General features: G+C 36.4%; 1 protein-coding gene across 13 annotated transcripts in view; it reads left to right on the top strand.

Annotated features, from left to right (window-relative positions):
• ANKRD28 (ankyrin repeat domain 28) overlaps positions 1-20,645 on the top strand; it is a 195,011-nt gene that overhangs the window by 164,796 nt on the left and 9,570 nt on the right. For all 13 annotated transcript variants that reach the window (XR_008677970.2, XR_008677968.2, XR_008677969.2 and 10 more), the window contains 12 exons: positions 1,023-1,134; positions 2,055-2,081; positions 2,457-2,531; positions 7,054-7,255; positions 10,969-11,056; positions 11,159-11,276; positions 11,833-12,052; positions 17,706-17,793; positions 17,885-17,968; positions 18,916-19,061; positions 19,708-19,790; positions 20,214-20,296. Coding sequence is in view for 10 of the 13 variants with exons in the window: in XM_019023464.4 (XP_018879009.1) it covers positions 1,023-1,134; positions 2,055-2,081; positions 2,457-2,531; positions 7,054-7,255; positions 10,969-11,056; positions 11,159-11,276; positions 11,833-12,052; positions 17,706-17,793; positions 17,885-17,968; positions 18,916-19,061; positions 19,708-19,790; positions 20,214-20,296 (1,326 nt within the window). In the remaining 3 variants the exon portion in view is untranslated. The remainder of the gene's footprint in view (positions 1-1,022; positions 1,135-2,054; positions 2,082-2,456; positions 2,532-7,053; positions 7,256-10,968; positions 11,057-11,158; positions 11,277-11,832; positions 12,053-17,705; positions 17,794-17,884; positions 17,969-18,915; positions 19,062-19,707; positions 19,791-20,213; positions 20,297-20,645) is intronic.

The raw sequence follows: 20,645 nt of genomic DNA, 5'->3' as shown, positions 1-20,645 counted from the left end.
CATTCTATCATTTTTGTGCCTTCGCGTCTCCTCATAGCTCCCACTTATGAGCGAGAACATACGATATTCGTTTTCCATCCCTGAATTGCTTCACTTAGAATAATGATCTCCAACTCCAGGTTGCTGCAAATGCTATTATTTTGTTCCTTTCTATGTCTGAATAGTATTCCATGGTGTATATATACCACATTTTCTTTACGCACTTGTTCGTTGATAGATAGCCTAAATAGACTTGTTTCGTATTTTTGCAATTGCGAATTGTACTGCTATAAACATGCATGTGCAAGTGCCTTTTTCAAATAATGACTTCCTTTCCTCTGGGTAGATACTTAGTAATGGGATTGCTGGATCAAATGGTAGTGTTACTTTTTGTTCCTTAAGGAATCTCCATACAGTTTTCCATAGTGGTTTTACATATAGTGTTTTTTAAAATTATTTTCCTCATATTTTATTATCACAGAAATGAAATGAAGTATCTCTTATGGATACCTTCTTACCACTTTACTCTGTTTATATACCTCTTCTTAGTCCTCTAATTCAGATTCATTGAGTTCTGACCTTGGTTTCTTGAGGTTTTGTTTTGTTTAACATCCTTTCTTGAGCTTCATGATGAAAAATTTACTCATTCTGTGTTCTAGATAGATAAATAGTAATATTGCCAATATTATGTGCTCACCACCACGAAAAGTTTAATCCTATCCAACATTGTTTAGTAGAATAGGTGGTGGTATAGATAGAGACTGTGTAAAAGAGAGCCTTCACATATGAAAAAAAAAGCTGTCTGACAGACTTTTGAGATATCCACTTTGAATCAAGAAGATTCTCATGAATGTTTCATTTGCATTTTTATGATACTTTAGTCAATGTCATTTAAATGACAGATTTTTATAGTGTAATACATTTATGATTTTTATATTACTCAAGTATAAGAAAAATTGTCAGTTTTTAATTTCAGTCTCTTTTTATCATTGGTTAATATGCAGGATTTAGGATTTTCAGTATGTTGTTGTTTTTGTATATAGGTGCCTGGAATACTTATTAAGAAACGATGCAAATCCAGGGATCCGTGATAAGCAAGGATACAATGCAGTTCATTATTCAGCTGCTTATGGTCACCGTCTATGTCTTCAGCTGGTAAGATTCCTGAATTCTTGTGAAAGACCTAATGGGAGTTTATAGTCTAATAATATAACAAAAATGAGAATAAATGGATCAAGGAACAAATTCCATTTTGTTTTTTAACATTTTCAGAATTTATATACCTCTTAAATTCACACTTGCTTTAATAAGATATATCTCATTCTCTTTTCCTTTTAAAAAAGGAGAAAATTAGATCTCTGAAGAGGGCTACTGATTACCCCATGTTCCGTGTTCATGTCTACAGTATTTACTTCTCCTGCCCCTTTAAATTAATATTCCTCATAAGTTTCTAAAAAACTATAACTGTGTCTTTTGTGAGAAATAAAAGTCCCTGTGAAAGGAATATCTCCCCCGTATATTTAGGGAATTCCAAAAGGCACATTTATTTCACAACCCCTCCTAACAAGAGACTCCACTTCTGCAGAGGAAGTTTTTATTTCTACTGTGGTCTGATTCTGGAATAGAATACCACCATTCACCCAAATTTACCAAACCAGAGGGAAAGTCAAGGAAAAGATATTCATGTGTGTAACAGATACTTTAGGTTAAAGATGCTCTTATTTAGACTTACCTTATAAATTACATTAAACTTTGCTTCCCTTCAAGGGGAAATAAAATTCAACGAGCGTAGATATAAAACAAGAAAAGGGAGGTTGACAATTTAATATAGCACTTAGAGCCCTGCTACAAAACTATTTTCCTACATTATGGATATTCACACCAAAATTTTAGACCTATGTATATAGATTTGACGTCTATTGTGATATAAAGTTGTTTATTCAAAACACCTAATTTTTTGGAGCCAAAGGAAGCACGGGTTTAGGGTAAAAGTTAGCAAAGCTCTGTATAAGTTGAGACTTAATATAGATGAATACTTCCCAAGCTAAATATTTTTGTTTTGACTTTTATTTCAGATTGCAAGTGAAACTCCTCTAGATGTTGTAAGTATTAGTCAATTCCCTCCCACCAATTAGTATTGGTCAGTTCCCTCCTACCAGTTATGTTTATCTGTTTGCTCTCATTAGAGCTGAAAGTGTTTTTACATATTAGGCACAAAGACGGTGACAGAAATCGTGTGTACAGAGGGAAGGAAGATGTTTGCTTGGTGGCAATTAAGTAGCATTTCCCCCAAACTCTTATAGCCTGTCTTCAAAGCTCTTAGTCTGTGGTCCTTAGTATACTTTCATAATAATCATGTTTTATAAGTTTGCTGAGTTGCCAAATAATACTCTAAAGTGGATTTGAACTGGGAGGGTGGGAGAGAATAATTGCTGTAGTATGTCTTTCTGACATTTAAAATGCCTCTTCTTTTTCAGTTAATGGAAACCTCAGGAACAGACATGCTGAGTGATTCAGATAATAGAGCAACAATAAGCCCTTTACACTTGGCTGTGAGTACTGCCTTCATAGCCGACTTGATGGCTGCTGGTTTACTGAAAATATCTAATAACCTATTTGTGTTGACTCAAACTAGTACCATAAACTTTTGGTCCATGTAATAGTTATCATGGAATTAAAACTTTGAGAACTTTCTTTAATTCAGAGAGTTACTTAATGTGCTGGGTTTTTGTTTTTGTTTTTTCTGTTTCTTGCTTTAGAAAAAAAAAAAAGACAGACAGTGATCCTTAGGCTTCCCCCAGGGCCTTCTGGGGACAGAAAGGGAGAAAATATGGAGAATATGCCTGTGATGGTGAATTTTAAAATGTGCTGCCCTAGTGGAATGCCTTATAAGTTGGCTAAGCAGATGGTATACACACACATTCTGTGGTATTTCTACAATTTTTTGCTTACTTTGTGATCTTGGGGTGCTAACTTGTTGTGTGTTCACTGGTCCTTTAGTTGCTCACACTATAGGATTTGGCTACATTGTCTGTTATGTCCCTTCCACTTTAAGATTCCTCTAAATTTTTTTTCAGTGTCAATCACTAAATGGAGAAGGTTAGGGAAGAATGTGACAATTTTTTAAGTCAAATGAGAATTTATTACCTTAAATTTCAAGTAGATCCTAATCTAGCTTTCTGTACAGAAAGAATTTATTTTTGAGACAAAGCATGTTAGAGTTGTAGGGAAGGGGGTACTTTGAGAATCAGGAGACCAGGGTACTGTCACCAGGTGTTTGTGAGATCCATGATTTTTAGTAAAATGCTTATAAGGATGTATCCTTAATTTAATGTGGAACACTACAAGTTCAGTTATTCATTTGATTGTTTCTTTTCATATGTACTATTATTTTTTATCTTAATATTCTCCTTGCGGGTGTTTTAACACTGACATATATGCATTAAATTTTCTGCCATTTCTCCCCACTGATACTTCCTATCGTGTTCTAAATAACTAAGAAAGCATTCTTGAAGCTTTCTACTTCTTTGCCCTTTGAGTCCTTGGAAACACCATCACCTCTCCCAGACATGCATAGTAAATAAGTCTGAAAAGGCAAAGCCAGCATGGAAGAAATAGCCATTTTACTATTGATGAAAAGAAGTGAAGACTGAGCAGCATTAGCAGCAGCAGCAGCATCATTCTCATTATAATAATTTCACTGTCATTTCTTGAGCACTTTCTAGGTGCCAGACTATTTCCCCCTTGCGGAGATTCAACTAGTAGCATATTAAAGACTCCCAAAAGCCCTGCAGTCTTTAGGACTTAGTTATCAGTTTAATGATGTTGTTTCCTTAGAAATTCTCGTTTGTATTCTCCCCACCCTTCAATTTGGCAAGTTTCTCTTTTTGTGCTTGCAAGTTAACCATGTGTTATACATTGATTAATGGGTCGGTCTCTCTCTCTCTCTCTCTGCGCCCCCCATTACTATTTTTTTGTCAGAGATTTTGTATGTGTATATGGTGGTAATGGTAGAAAAAAGAAAACATAGCATAAAACGTACCTTCTTAACCATTTCTAATTGTACAGTTCAGCAGTGTTAAGTATATTTACATTACTATACAACCAATCTCCAGAATCTTTTTATCTTGTAAAGGTTAAAACTAAAACTCTGTACCCATTAAACATCTCCCTATTTCTCCTTTCCCCAGTCCCTGGTAATACTAGCCTACCTTCTGTTCCTATGAATTTGACTAATCAAGACACCTCATTTAAGTGGAATCATAACAGTATTTTTTTGTGTTGTGTGACTGGCTTATTTCATCTAGCAGGTTTCATCCATGTTGTAGCGTGTGGCTGAATTTCCTTATTTTTAAGCTGAATAATTATTGTTATGTATATAGCACATTTTTCTTTATCCATTCATCTGACAATAGATGCTGGGTTGCTTTCATCTCTTGGCTATTATGAATAAGTGCTGCTATGCCATAGGTATACTAAATAGTGTTTTTAAACTAAAAATTGAAATAATTTAGTGATTAGGCTCAATGAAATATGATTATACCACCACTTTTGCATTTCATATCTATCTCTAGGAGGTTTTCAGAAGTTACTTTAATTTCTTACACGAAACTCTCCCATTCGGGACAACTTGGTACAGTGAAAACATACTGATCTGAGGCTTAAGGAGACTGGCCTTGATTCCTAATTTTACTCATACTGGACATTTGGACTTCTTCTCTCAGTCCCATACAAGGATATCATGGGGGGAAAAGCCCTGTGGCAAATCATCATGGCTCCCATTTATTCTCTTGTCTTTTCATTTTTATTTTTTATTTAGTTTTGCTGTTGTTTTTTAATGTCTCACTCTGTCATCCAGGCTGGAGTGTAGTGGCACAATCACGGCTCACTGCAGTCTTGAATTCCTGAGCTCAAGTGAGCCTCCCTCCCTCAGCCTTCTGAGTAGCTAGGACTATAGGTGCACACCACCATTCCCGACTAATTCTTTATTTTTTTGTAGAGACAAGGTCTCACTGTTGCCCAAGCTAGTCTCAAACTCCTGGCCTCAAGTAATCCTCCTGTGTTGGCCTCCCAAAGTGCTGAGATTATAGGTGTGAGTGACCATGCCCAACTTCATTTATTTTTTTTTTATTTATTTATTTAGAGATACAATCTCATTCTGTCACCCAGGCTGGGGTGCAGTGGTACAATCCCAGCTCACTGCAGCCTGTACCTCCTAGACTCAAGTGATACTTCTGCCTCAGCCTCCTGCATAGCTGGGACCACAGGCATGTGCCACCAGGTCCAGCTTATTTATTTGTTTGTTTGTTTGTTTATTTATTTATTTTTGGCAGAGATGAGATCTCACTATGTTGCTCAGGCTGGTCCCAAACTCCTGTTCAAATGATCCTTCCACCTCAGCCTCCCCAAAGTGCTGGGATTATAGGTGTGAGCCACCACAACTGGCTAAATTCTTCTTTTTATATTGTCTTTTATATATAATGTATGGTTCCTCAGAGTTCATTCTTTCAGTAGCATAATTTTCATTGACCTAGTATTGAGGAACAAAGTTAGATGTAATCCTAAAACAGTAGAATTCCGTGACCTACGGTCACTTTAATCTTTGAGATAGTCAAGCTTAAGTAGTCAAGTTTCTACACAGATTCATTATAAAGAGATCAGTGAGGCCCAGAGCAAGTTTATCTCTTGCTGCTACTTTCTGACATTTTCTACAAGAAATGGCATTATAGTCCTTTGAAGTTTATTTATTTCTTTATGTCCTGCTCAGCATTTAGTCCAGTGTAAATAATATATGTTCAGTTGCCATGTTGGATTTTGAAAAGACTTTTCTGGAAAGCCCTTTTATTAAACTGTATGAAGAAGGCAACTCGGGGCCGGGCGCAGTGGCTCACGCCTGTAATCCCAGCATTTTGGGAGGCCGAGGCGGGCGGGTCACAAGGTCAAGAGATCGAGACCATCCTGGCCAACATGGTGAAACCCCGTCTCTACTAAAAATACAAAAATTAGCTGGGGCATGGTGGCATGCGCCCGTAATCCCAGCTACTCGGGAGACTGAGACAGGAGAATCGCTTGAACCCAGGGAGGCGGAGGTTGCAGTGAGCTGAGATTGTGCCACTGCACTCCAGCCTGGTGACAGAGCGAGACTCCGTCTCAAAAAAAAAAAAAAGAAGACAACTTCAGTCTGACAAATCTTCAGTCTTACTTTTGTACAGCTAGGACAATGCCTGGTATGTGGTGATATTCAAGCAGGGCTCAGTTATGTATTTCTTTGCTAAAAGAATTACTTCTTTTTTAGCTATGGCACATTATGGGATGGGTATGGTCAGTTTAATTTGAGAAATCTGAATATTCAAGCACTGACTCAAGTTGCTAGCTGTCTTTGCAGTTGATGTGGAGCACTGAACTGTGATTAAGAACACAGGCTTGGCTGGGCACAGTGGCTCATGCCTGTAATCCTAGCACTTTGAGAGACCAAGGTAGGAGGATGACTTGAGGCCAGGAATTTTGAGACCAGCCTGGATAGCATAGCGAGACCCTCATCACTACGAAAATTAAAAGAAAAATTAGCTGGGCATGGTGACGTGTACCTCTGGTCCCTGCTACTCAGGAGGCTGAGGTGGGAGGATCACTTAAGCCCAGAAGGTCAAGGCTGCAGTGAGCTATGATCACGCCACTGCACTCCAGCTGGGGCAACAGAGCAAGACCCTGTCTCAAAACAAAACAAAAAAAACACAGGCTTTTTAGAATCAGACTTGAAATCAAGACTTTAAATGAATCCCTGTCACACATCCATTGAATGTCTGCCATGAGCCAAGCATTGTATACTCATGAAAACATGACCTGTCATTTGAACTTGTATTATTTTTAGAATGCCTGTTCCCTAACACAGTAGCCTACTATGTTGATTATTAGAAAGATCTGTAGTTAACTTCCTGAATTCTCGATGTAGAAGTTTGGATTATCTCAAATAGGATAATAATATGAAGACAAGTTTGCTTATTTACATTTATTCAAGTATTTAGGAAGTCAGTCTAAATATGTATGTTTTAAATTTACATTTTTATTTATTTCTAGGCCTATCATGGTCACCATCAAGCACTGGAAGTGTTGGTACAGTCTTTGTTAGATCTTGATGTCAGAAATAGTAGTGGAAGAACACCCCTAGATCTTGCAGCTTTTAAGGGCCATGTTGAATGTGTGGATGTACTCATTAATCAGGGAGCCTCAATCTTAGTAAAAGATTACATTTTGAAGAGGACACCTATACATGCAGCAGGTATGCCAGATATTATGCTTGATTTATTTATAACTTCTATCCAATACTTTTTTTCAATTTCTGATATATAATATTTCCGGTTAATTGTCTTTAAAATTTTGACCTTTTTTTTTTCTCAAATCATATATGGATTATTTGACCTCACCAAATAACTTTATTCACACAAATGAATTTACAAAGCCTCCATCATTCATAAACATTAGGAGTATCCACAGTGTTCAGGGAACTTAAATACAGTGTATTATACCAACCCAAGTAAACCAAGTACAAAAAATATTCATATAAAGTTGTTTACATGTAGGTCCTAGACTACCAGCTTCTGTGTGAAAAAGGAAATAAAAATAGATTTATTAACTAGTATTTGAAACTAACTTTGTGCCTGGCTTAAAACCTCCCTCATGCTCCAGCCTGTCCCACACAAGTGTTTAAGAAGTCATTAAAACTGTCCTGCTCTCATGAAAAGAAGCTCCTCTGCACAAAAGATTTAAGTGCCCCCAAGTAGCTCCCTTCCTCCTGTGGCCTCTCTTGGAAAACAACCTTGGCAGCCTCCTTGCTGATACCTTCTGCGATTTTAGGGGCCCCTCAGGGGGCAGTGGCAGTGGCAGTGGATTCATCTTTTGATGATGGCTGCAGATGCTAACATTGGCCAATTCTATGTCACACCTACTGGTTACTCTTTGAGGGCATTTCTCCAGACAGAAGCCCCACTACCGTCAAAGTTTAGGTAGGGCAGGATCAGAGAGGCGCCTGTGTTGTTTTGAAGGTTGTGCTACAGCCTGGACTTATCTCTGGACTTTCCCTCTAAAACCCAGTGGCCCAAAGAGCTGAAAAATGTCAGCTTGGCTCTTCAAAAGTTTCCAGACCCAAGGAGATTACCAAGAGCTACAACTGTCTGGGGAAATTTTTGACTTTAGGTAGTAAAATGATTGTATTCTCAGGGAATACCAACAACAAGACTATCATCACTTAAAACATTATCTGCCTTAGAAGTTGGGTTTATGTAATAATCTAACTTCTGAAACACTTTATCAACAAAACAATGCAGTATTTATTTCTTTCTGGTAGAAGTTATTTTGGATTGGTATAATCTTTCATTTAACAAGTGATACACGTTTTGACTTATTTTACCAGTGTACTGCATTAAACATTTATGCAGACAGACTTTACAGAGCACTTTATGCAAGAACTATTCCATATTGTGATATTATGATGTAGCAGATACGTTAAAATACGAAGGTCTATAACCGAGTCAATTAAATGACTTGCTACCCACTGCGTATCACTGGCAGATGCAGATTCACAACTCTCTATTTTTATAGAGTGATCCTTAAGAATACATTTGAATATATGCCTTGGATTTTTTTTCTAGTCCTTTGGGAAGCTTACATTTTAGAAGACTATTGATAACACCCACTCTTACTCCCAGAGCCGCCCTTCAAAGCTATCAGATGTTCAAGTGGGGCTGAGAAAAATATTTTAATAATACATTAGAACCTCTAATAAACATATATACACTACTATATGGTTTGAACAAGAGGTTAAAATGCATTACTTGCTGTTACCTTCTTCTGAAACAGAGTGAAGTTATATATCACTTTGCAAAGCCAAACTTGGTGGCGCATGCCTGTATTCCCACCTAACTTGGGAGGCTGAGGCAAGAGGGTCACTTGAGTTCAGTTTGATTGCACTCTAGGCAACATGATGAAACCCTGTTCCCAAAATATAAAATAAAAATCAATTTTGTACACTGGATGGGATCTGTGAAAAATAAGTACATTTTAAAAATATTAATCTATAGCTAGAAAAATTATAATTGCAGATCATATGCAGAACTAATTTAAAGCTTGCATGGAGTGGTTGCACTCTCAATAGGTAAATATTGAACTGAGACATTAGCCAGTCCCTTAGAAGTAGTTAACCAATGCCATATAGTTCAGCATAAATCCTACCCACAAAAAGAACCACAGGTTACTCTTAGTGCCTATCTATTCAATAAATGCAAGCCTTGTATCTATAGATGCCTTTCAAATTTGGAGGTCTATAGAGAGCATCTATAAGCCATGAAAAGAACACTGAGGGGTTTTTTTCCTGGAGGTTTACCAGTCATTTCCCACAGAGATGCTGTGCTTGCTGTTTGGGTATTGAACTTAGATGACACAAACATTCATCAGTAGCGACTGTGAACTGAGTGTAAATGAACTGATTTGAAAAATGATGGGCCAAACAAGTTCTTCTTGAACATCCCCAAGTGTTACGACCCTGTTTTTTATTGCTAAGCTGTGAGAGCTGCTGGCAGAGTGCAGCATACAGATTGGACTAGGGTAGGAGAGGTGATTTAAGCCACAAGTTTAATAATTATTAGTATTTAATATAACTGTGGGAACATACTGTGGAATATTCAGCACCTAGCTTGCTTTTGCTAGTTTTGTCATCTTTTAATTAGAAGAAATAGTGATAGACGTTCTTTTCTGTATCATATGCAAGTTACATTTTTTTCTAATGTATTTCTTTAAACTTCAGACTTCGTATACATGAACAGGACCTGAATTTTGCAGAGGATTTAACTTACTTCAAAAGCTCTTTTCTTTGGACTACTTCTACTTGTACCCTTGCCCATTTTATGCATTTGGACTTAACACATGCATTCTTTAGATGGATCATTTTTCTTGTACTGTATATATATATAATTTGAAATTATTTCAGTCATAAATAACAGAGTACCCTACTGAAAATAGCTTAAGGGGTTTAGTGTCTCACATACAATGTCCAAAGGCAGGCTGGGCATGGTGGCTCACGCCTGTAATCCCAGCACTTTGGGAGGCCGAGGCGGGTGGATCGTGAGGTCAGGAGTTCAAGACCAGCCATGCCTAGATGATGAAACCTCATCTCTCCTAAAAATACAAAAAAAATTGCTGGGTGTGGTGGCAGGCGCCTGTAATCCCAGCTACTCGGAAGGCTGAGGCGGAGAATTGCTTGAACCCAGGAGGCGGAAGTTGCAGTGAGCCAAGATCACACCACTACACTCCAGCCTGGGCAACAGAGCGAGATTCTGTCTCAAAAAGAAAAAAAGAAAAAAGCAATATCAGGCAGATGCAGTTCCAGGGTTGGTTGATTCTACAACGGTGTCAGAGCTCTGGATTAAATTCTGTTATTCTCTTACATTTGCATTCATGTTGCGGGATTATTGCTGCTGCTTTTAAGGATTGCATCTAAAATCAGGAAGGAATGGGGTCTTTTCATTATTAAAGATAAAAGTATTTCCCAGCAGCCTCTAGACTTATTGGCATCTCAGTAGTCAGACCTGGTTCCTGTGCTGCTCACCTTAAAACTGATCACTGTCAGAGGAGAATGGGGTTCTTGTGATTGACTTGGTCTAATCATGGTATCATCCGTTTGCTGGAGGCAAGGCACTCTTCCTGACCACATTGCCAGAGAGCTAAATAAAATGAGCATTCTTTTAGAGGCAGATGATAGGGGATGGGTGCTGGGTAGGCGGTCTGCCTGTCATGTTTTACTGTGAGGAATTCACATTTATTCCAGCTTTAACAGTCAAAGGCCGTAGAAACCTTCTTTGTACCTATAGTTTTCATTCTTGCATATTAAATTCAGTGAAACTATCCCAAAAGTAAATTCTAGAAGATGTGCTTTAAGATGGACATTTTCTATTTTATCATTATATGTAATTACTGAAATGTTTAAATTTCACTTTACAGCAACAAATGGTCATTCAGAATGCTTACGGCTATTAATAGGAAATGCAGAACCACAGAATGCAGTGGATATTCAAGATGGAAATGGACAGTAAGTTTCGATAAATAATTGTTGCATCACAGAAGGGCGTATTTCGAAAACCAGAGTACAGTGTTAAGTGACAGCACTGAACCTATTCCTGTTGTTGCTCAGGACGCCTCTGATGCTATCTGTTCTCAACGGGCACACAGACTGTGTTTACTCATTGCTGAACAAAGGAGCAAATGTAGATGCCAAAGATAAGTGGGGAAGGACAGCGTTGCATAGAGGGGTAAGCAGAAATATGCTCTTTCCTTTCAAAAAGCTTTTATGACCTCATATTACCTAGAACTGAACTAGGTTATGTTTATTTTTTCTTCATTAAATGTTCGTCAAATAGTCTTTACCATTTCTTTCAGTATCTTAGTTTTTAAATGCTAATTTTGAACAATTACAGAGTACAACTTAATCTAGAGAACAATGTTAGAACAAAATTTTAAAACTCTAAAACTTTGAGTAGAATTAATGTCAATTTGACTTTTTCCATTATCTCACTTATTTTCTTATACACTTTAATCTTTTTTCACCTTTGAAATATCATTATTTTCATTGAATATCAAGTTTCTCTCTTCGTGTTTTCATACTATTTGCATTTTAGAAGGGTTGTTGCTTTAACTGAATTTTTAAACCACTTCCAATAAAAATACAGAATTACTCATTAAATGATAAATGGCTTTAATTGATGGAAGGATATGGAGAGTGTGGTCTTTAAAGTTTTTAATTAGCTGAAATTGGCATGTAATGTTTAGCATAATATGTTTGACTACCTGTAAATTATTTTCTTTCAGGCAGTTACAGGCCATGAAGAATGTGTAGATGCATTACTTCAACATGGTGCTAAGTGCTTACTTCAGGATAGCAGGGGCCGGACGCCTATACACCTGTCTGCTGCCTGTGGACACATTGGTGTTCTCGGAGCCCTTTTGCAGTCAGCAGCATCTATGGATGCAAATCCAGCCACAACAGACAATCATGGATATACGGCACTTCACTGGGCTTGCTACAATGGTTAAGTATACAAACACAAATGCATATCATTGTGTAGTGAACAGAGATAAAAGAATGACATACTTATAAGGCAAATTTTAAGTTTAAAATTAGCAAAAACCTTGGGAATAATCTACTGTATAGGCTCACGTACTAATAATACTTAGTACGTAGGTTCACTCCTGTCCTTTGTCATGCTAAAGCCAAGACACTAGTTGTCAAAGGTGTTCTGAAATAAGCCATGAAGTATTTTTGAGGTTTTTCTTTTCTTTTCTTTTCTTTTTTAGTTTTGGTAGGATCTTGCTATGTTGCCCATGCTGGTCTTGAACTCCTGGCATCAAGTGATCCTCCCACCTCAGCCTCCCAAAGTGTTGGGATTACAGGCATGAGCCACCATGTAGCTTGAAGTTTTTCTTAGATCCTTATTTCAACAAATATTTTGCATTTTTAGGAGGTTTTTAGAATGTTTCCATTGCTTTTATATAGTGTGCTTGTATTTTGATTGTGTTATTTTACTTTTTTTTTTTTTTTTAAGAGTCCCATTATGTTGCCCAGGCTGGTCTTGAACAACTGGGCTTAAGCAATCCTCCCACATCAGACTTCCCAAGTGCTAGGATTACAGGCATGAGCCATTGCACCCAGCCATGTTCTTTTACTTTCTAAATACAATCATATTAGGGGAAAAATAACCAAAAGTAGGAGAAACAGTGAGATGTATCACATTCTAAACTGAAATCTATGTATGTTTTCTGAGCACATTGCAAGATAACATTCTTATATTACCAGTAATATCCATGTTCAGTGTTTTAAAGGAGTAAATCCCTAGCAGGTCTTAGAATTAGAAACTTTGATGGGTTAACTCTGCTACATGGTTAAGAGAGATTTTCTTTGGCCTCCTACAGGCTCACAGTCACAGTCATCGCTTTTATAGGTAGACTCACAAAAGGTCACGTAGGGAAGCATAAAGCTACTTTGAAGGTATAGATGTTAAAGATGCAGTTTGGCTTATGAAATGCCACTAATTAAAATAATTTATGTAATGAAGCATGTTGAGATATTTTTAGATTTGATCATCTTAGAAAACTCAAGTACATTATATACAGTGCAAGCATCATTGTTGTCAAAGTTCAAGCTTCAGGCTTTAGCAGAGAAATTAGAGGTTTTTAAAATTTGTTTTCAATTTCAGTGTAGCTTCAAGATTAATGTTAATTATGACAGCAGATCTACAAAGCTGTAGTTCACAATTCTAATAACCTTCCCTCAAAATGCAGAGAAAATATAAATTGTCTCTTTATATAAATACCCATTTGCTAAAAATAAATAAGTATAATATCTGTTGTAAAATCAGACTGCCTTACCAGGAAGTTGAGATTTGCTATCTTTCTATAATATGCTGTTTCATAGTTCTTTTACTGGGAGCTGTTCTGACAAAGTTATCAAGTTAAAGCAAAAGAGGAAAAAGCTGAATCTTGTAAAATTATAACTTCATTAAATGTTTCCACAAGTATTTCTGAGATAACAATATTTTGATTTTCATATTAGTCCTTATGCCAAAGTTGGGAGTTGCATTCTTTTGCCGTTAGAACATTTTGGGCTCTTGAGGTTTGTCCTGTTATACTGTTGGTTATCCTTCAGCTGAGTACTGATAGCACCATAAAAACTTGAATAGTTAAATCTGTTGCTCATTGAACAAGCTAGTTTAGTCTCTTTGTTTTTTACTACCTTAAATCCTTAACCAAAACAGTTTTGAAAACTATAAAACCTTTGGGGTTTAACTTCTCTTTTTCCCATTTCTACTCGCTAAGGCAAGTAGAAATGAGTGTAGTGAAGTGGCCAGAGACTAGTACTCATACTAGTACAAAGAAGATACTGTATTTTGCCATTGATATCTGATTTGTTTCTGTAATGTGACTTGACATTTTACAAGTATAAGGAAAACCCAAAATATCTAATATAGTGGGAAAATACCTACAAATGTGAGTTGTGTTTCTGTAAAAAAGTCAGTGAGATAAAACTGTTCAGAAGCAAAGACTTACTACTTGGTTTTTAAAAAAAATATATCCCTGAAGATTAACCATTGGAAAAATCACACAGTGAGATATTTTTCCTCAGGAAGAGCATTTAGTTGTAAATGTACTGCTGTAACTGTCCTTTGGAGATTTGCTTTCTATTACAGTGTTTCTTATCAGATCTGTATGTAGAACATTTTCCCTAAAGTGAGTTCCTACTCTATCACTGCTAAATTTAGACTCTAAGCACGTTTTGTGCAAGAGACAGAGTTTTGCAAGAACTGCATGCCTGGTTGCCATTTAAAGATCATAACAAATGTGTCTGATTTTCAGCCTGTAGCAAAATTGTGGTGATGCTGAATTTGAGCTGGAAGGAATTAAATGTGTGTTGGCTATATGCAATAAGCGACTATATAGACAGCCTAAAATTAATACCATATTTATAGCCAAAAGCCCATTTTATAATTTGGCATTCTGAAAGTAGAATATGTAAAATGGTTTTTACTTTAACTAGTAATTATTGTACAGCTGGAAAGAAAAGTGGAAGCACGCCAACAGAACAGAAAACAACCTCTTAAAATTGAAATGATGGCCAAGTTTTAGAAAAACACTGGCTGTAGATACTAAAAGTTCACAATTTCAGTTTATATAGTCATTCAATCACAGAACTTAAGAATACTTATTATTCCTTTAAAAAATGTGTTCATTTTTATGAAGCTCTAAACATCCTCAGAATAGCCTCTGAAACTCAGGAGGACCCAGTTTACCATCCTATCTATCTTTCATAAATGATGATAGAAAGTTATGAGATTGTCTGCTTGATATCACCCAGTAATGATTTCTGGAGGTCACAAAGGGGCCCCACTGTTCCCTTTTCTCAGTCTGTACTCAGATAGTGAGTGGTTCTCAAACCCTTTGGTCTCAGGAACTATGGATTGATACTGACTGTATTAGAAATTGTAATTGAGAAATTTTTAAATACTTACTGATTTATTTAAAAATAATGTCTATTACATGTTAACATAAATAATCTTTTTTTATGAAAACTATTTTCCAAAAGTATTTTCTTTTTAGTGAGAAGAGTAGTACATCTCTTCATAGCTAATTTAAGAGAATAGTTGGGTTCTCATCTGTATTTTTATTCATATTTTTTTTGCGTCACCCCAGGGTTCCCTAGGCCACACCTTAAGAACCCATATACCTGGAGAATGGGGGGCTCTTAAGTCAACAATGGACAACTTTCCATTGCTGTATCTTAGTAATGAGTTAACATTCAGAACGATGGCATTAAAAGAGTTTCTCAACCTCAGCACTATGACGTTTTGGGCCAGATGATTGTTGCAAGGGACTCTCCAGTGCATTGCAAGATGTTTAGCAGCATCATTGGTTTCTACCCACTAGATGCCAGTTGCACTGCCCCACCTTCAGTTGTGATAAACAAAAATGTCTGTAGGCATTGCCACACACAATATCTGCTGATGGGCAAAATCCACTTGAAAACTACTAGATTAGAGAAAAGAACTGACAAAAGATGGAACACAATTACAGGTTTTTCTAAAAATTACTTTTCCACAATTATAGGGTAAAGTTTAAGCTGATTAAGTTTGAGTAATTTAAAAAGAAAAGAAAATATAACATCACTTTGGTAGGCAAATATTAAACCATGAAAATGTATAAAGAGGCCATGTAAGAATCTTATTCCTAAAGTAGATCCCAAATGACTAATGAAATAAAATAAGCAACATTTTATTTGTAGTAATTAGGGTATTAAATTAAAACCCTGGCTCTGGAATTAGGGTAAGAAAATTTGAAATTTGGATTTTTCTGTTTTTGAAGTTACTGTTAAAAACTATGGACCAGATACTGATCAACAGTCAATACAGTCAGCCCTCCATATCCATGGGTCCCCCATTGGTGAATTCAACTGAATGTCGATCAGAAATATAGTTAGGCTGAACATGTACAGACTTTTTTTTTCGTCATTATTCCCTAAACAATACAACAACTATTTATATAGCATTTACATTGAATTAAGTTGTAAGTAATCTAGAGATGACTTAAAGTATATGAGAAGATGTGCATAGGTTATACACAAATAAACCATTTTGTACAAGGGACCTGTATAAGGGACTATGGAGTTTTGCTGTCAGTGGGGGGTCCTGGACCCAGTCCCCCAAGAATACCAAGGCTGGATACTTCTCCTTTACCACAGCAATATCACTTTGGTAGGAAATTGTCCTACAAAAATACTTCCTAAAATAAAAACAAAATGTTGGCCATGGTGGCTTACGCCTGTAATCCCAGCATTTTAGGAGGCTGAGGCAGGCAGATCACTTGAGCTCTGGGATTCAAGACCAGCCTGAGCAACATGGCAAAACTTCATCTCTACAAAATATCAAAAAATTAGCCAGGTGTGGTAGCCTTGCACCTGTTGCCTTAGCAACTCAGGAGGCTGAGGTGGGAGGATCACTTGATCCCAGGAGGTTGAGGCTGCAGAGAGTCATGATCATGCCACTGCACTTCAACTTGGGCAACAGAGCAAGACCCTGTCTCAAAAAATTGTTTTAATAAAATAAAAAAATACCAGAATGTTTCATTACAGCATTGTTGATAATATCATGAAGAATTTTTTTAAACTAGCAATCACTTTAAAATCCATAATTAGATTAAATAATTTATGATATACTTTGATACTGTGAAGCTCTTCAGAACATTAAAGAATAAGATTTTAGCCGGGCATGGTGGCTCACACCTGTAATCCCAGCATTTTGGGAGACTGAGGCGGGTGGATCACCTGAGATCAGGAGTTTGAGATCAGCCTGACCAACATGGTGAAACCCCGTGTCTACTAAAAATACGAAAAAAGTTAGCTGGGCATGGTGGTGGGCGCCTGTAGTCCAGCTACTTGGGAGGCTGAGACAGGAGAATCACTTGAACCCAGGAGGCAGAGGTTGCAGTGAGCCAAGATCGTGCCACTGCACTCCAGGCTGGGCAACAGAGCGAGACTCCATCTAAAATAATAATAATAATATTTCATATATGCTATTATGGAAGGATATGTGTAGTTAATATTAAGTAAAAGGCAAATTGCGGAATTAAACATCCCATTGCCATTAAGAAAAAAAAATAGCAGTCATCTCTCGTTTGCTGTTGAGGATTGGTTTCCAGGACCCCTTGTGAATACCAAAACCAACAGGCGCTCAAGTCTCTTATAGAAAATGGGATAGTATTTGCATATAACCTATGCACATTCTCTGCTATACTTTAAATCATCTCTGGATTACTTATAATAGCCAATGTAACGTAAATGGTATGTAAATAATTGGTATGCTGTATTTAGGGTATATGACAAGAAAAAAAGTCTGCTCTGTTTTTTTTTCCCCCAAATATTTTTAATTTGGGGTTGGTTGAATTGATGGATGCAGAACCCACGGATACAGAGAGCCAACTGTATGTATTTGTGTGCGTGCAGTTGTATATGCCTAGAAATTTTCTGGAACTACTGGTGGCTTAACAGCTACCAGTGGTTATATTCCAGAGAGGGGATCTGGGAGATGGAATGAGGGAGAGACTTTTACATTTTTCCTTTAAACACTTACATGTGTCTGTGATTTTTGCCAGTATCTCCTTTGAATTTTAATACCTGGTTCTTTACACCTATTTAGGTCACGAGACATGTGTAGAACTGCTTTTAGAACAGGAAGTTTTCCAGAAAACGGAAGGAAATGCTTTTAGTCCATTGCATTGTGCCGTGTAAGTAAAGCCAGAATGAATCAGATTTGGTTTGAGTGTTTTAAGAAATACACCATTGCTGTGAGAATGATCACCTTGTTACCTTACACAGGATAAATGACAACGAAGGTGCTGCTGAGATGTTAATTGATACATTAGGTGCCAGCATTGTGAACGCCACAGATTCAAAAGGAAGGTAGGAATTCAACTATGTATTAAATAGTTTTAGCCAGGCACAGTGGCTCATGCCTATAATCCTAACAATCTGGGAGGCCGAGGTGGGAGGATAACTTGAAGCCAGGAGTTTAAAACCAGCCTGGTCAACATAGCAAGACCTGCATCTCTACCAAAAAAAAAAAAAAATGCATGATGATGCATGCCTGTGATCCCAGCTATTCAGGAGGCTGAGGCAGGAGGATCACTTGAGCCCAGGAGTTTGAGGCAGCAGTGAGCTATGATTGCACCACTGCATTCCAGCCTGGGTGACAGAGTGAGATCCCGTCTCTGCCCTATCCCCCAAAAAAGTTTTATTTTCAATAAGAAATAAATTTTAACTACTGGCTGGTGTGAGAGAATTTACAGAAAACCCATTATTAAAAGTTGATTTTTATATTTGCGAGTATAAATTGTTACAAGATCTCAATTATTTTTACATTATAAAAGGTTTTTCTATTTATAGATTTTAGGAAGTTTTCCTCCTTTAAACTATTTTAAAATGTAAATATTTTTCCCTTTCTTTCGAATTTGTTTCCCAAAGATTATTGTTAACAAAGTTAACAGTTTTCTAAATAGGAATAAAGCCTGGAAAAAAGTCCAGCAGTTGTAATAAGTGCTGGTATTCAGATCAGGATTTATTTCTTTCAAAATTTCCTTTAATGATGTAATGTTATTTTAGCAATTTTGTAATTAATCTTTACTTCATACTAGTTCTAGTTTAATTAAGGCCTTCTGTATTATTGAAAGTACAAATTTCTATGAGAGAAATTAGTAAGCTCCATTGAGCCTATTTGTTTGTGTACAGGCAGTGCTTTTGTAGCCTAATATGTAAACCCTTAAAAACAGCATGTCACAAATTAAAGAATATTTTTCCAGCATATATAACATTCAAATTTAGTCATATATTTCAATTTTTCTTTATCACAGAACTCCTCTCCATGCAGCCGCCTTCACAGACCATGTAGAGTGTTTACAGCTGCTGCTCAGCCATAATGCTCAAGTCAATTCTGTGGACTCTACAGGGAAAACACCTCTTATGATGGCTGCAGAAAATGGACAAACAAATACAGTTGGTAAAGAAACTTCTTTAAAATTGTATTTTCCTAAGTATGTGTATCACTTATGTATAACTTAGATCCCAAGACTTCTGACTTCAACTAGTTATCTTACCACTCCTAAGACTTAAAACCTTTTACCTGTTTGCAATCCACATTTTCATTTAGGGATACAATGTTTTAGTTTGCCCTGACTATTGAGGAGTCTACTTTACCATGGCCTTATAACATAGTGGTTAAGAACACTGGCTCTGGAGTTGGATTGCCTGAATGTGAGTCCTAGATCTTTCAGCTAAATGACCTTATGCCTCAGTTTTCTCATTTATAAAATGAGAAAAATAACAGTATCTACTTGGTGGGTTGTTGTGAGGGTTAAATAAATTACTTTAAATCCGGAGCATATAAAACAGTATTTAAAATTTAGTGCACAGTCACAAAATAAATGTTAATTGCCATTGTTAGAGTGTGTGACTTATACAACAATATAATTGTCTCATACAATTATATGAAGATATATATGTTATATAGTACAATATTTTTCTTGTACTTAAGTTTTTGCGAGAGGGACTTTTTTGCTTTGTATCTTCATTTCTCTACAGTGAGTTATTGGTAATCTAAGAAACATGTTCATAAACATAAGAATTGATGCAATTTTTCCTCCCAGAGATGCTGGTTAGCAGTGCTAGTGCAGAACTGACTTTACAAGATAACAGTAAAAATACTGCCCTCCATTTGGCTTGTAGCAAGGTATGTATACATTTTAAGAATATGTTTCCATTGTTAATATTAACAGTGACATTAAAAGTTTTTTGACTTCACTAAAATGAACAACTCAGGACCAAACCTCTCTAATGATCACTGGTATTAGATTTCTTGAACAAAATTGATTTATAAGGCACCATGGAGTATCAAAGTCTCCAGTAAGCCAAATAAATTTTGGAACACAAGTCTAAGCATAATTATCCTCTTTCCTTAATCTTAATTTTGTCCTCTTCTCCTACCCTCACTCCCAAGATGTGTTTGGGCAAATATTAAGATATTAGCCAGGAAAATTCATGGTATATGTATGGTGTTGTACATATTATATGGACTAGGATTGCAGATTGTTGGGTGTATAAATGTATCTTTAATGGTGCTCAAGTTTTTATAACTTATCTGCCATAATTATAGGGTCATGAAACTAGTGCCTTGTTAATACTGGAAAAGATAACAGATAGAAACCTCATCAATGCAACCAACGCAGCCTTGCAAACGTGAGTACTGTCAGTATCTAGTATAAACTTTGTGACCTATAATTATAAAAATGATAAATGGATTTTTTTAAACATGTGACTATTGGAATAGGTTTCATTAGTCATAGAAGCAATTTTAATAGTTTTACAACTGTCAAAACTCATTTCTAAAATGATCACAACTAAAAGCCATATTATTTAAAATGCTTTTGAACTGAAATTTTATTACAACATTGACAATAATGTATTTTTTTCCTTAATCCACCTACCTAATTTTCTGAAGGAAAGTAGTACTATTTTGTGTATTCTGTGGAAATCAACTGTAATAATATGTTACTTGAAACTAACAATAAATGAGGTAAGAAGCTTT

Source organism: Gorilla gorilla, chromosome 2, assembly GCF_029281585.2.
Source record: "Gorilla gorilla gorilla isolate KB3781 chromosome 2, NHGRI_mGorGor1-v2.1_pri, whole genome shotgun sequence".
In the NCBI taxonomy this organism is placed as follows: domain Eukaryota; kingdom Metazoa; phylum Chordata; class Mammalia; order Primates; family Hominidae; genus Gorilla; species Gorilla gorilla.
This window is presented reverse-complemented; position numbering and strand designations above follow the sequence as displayed.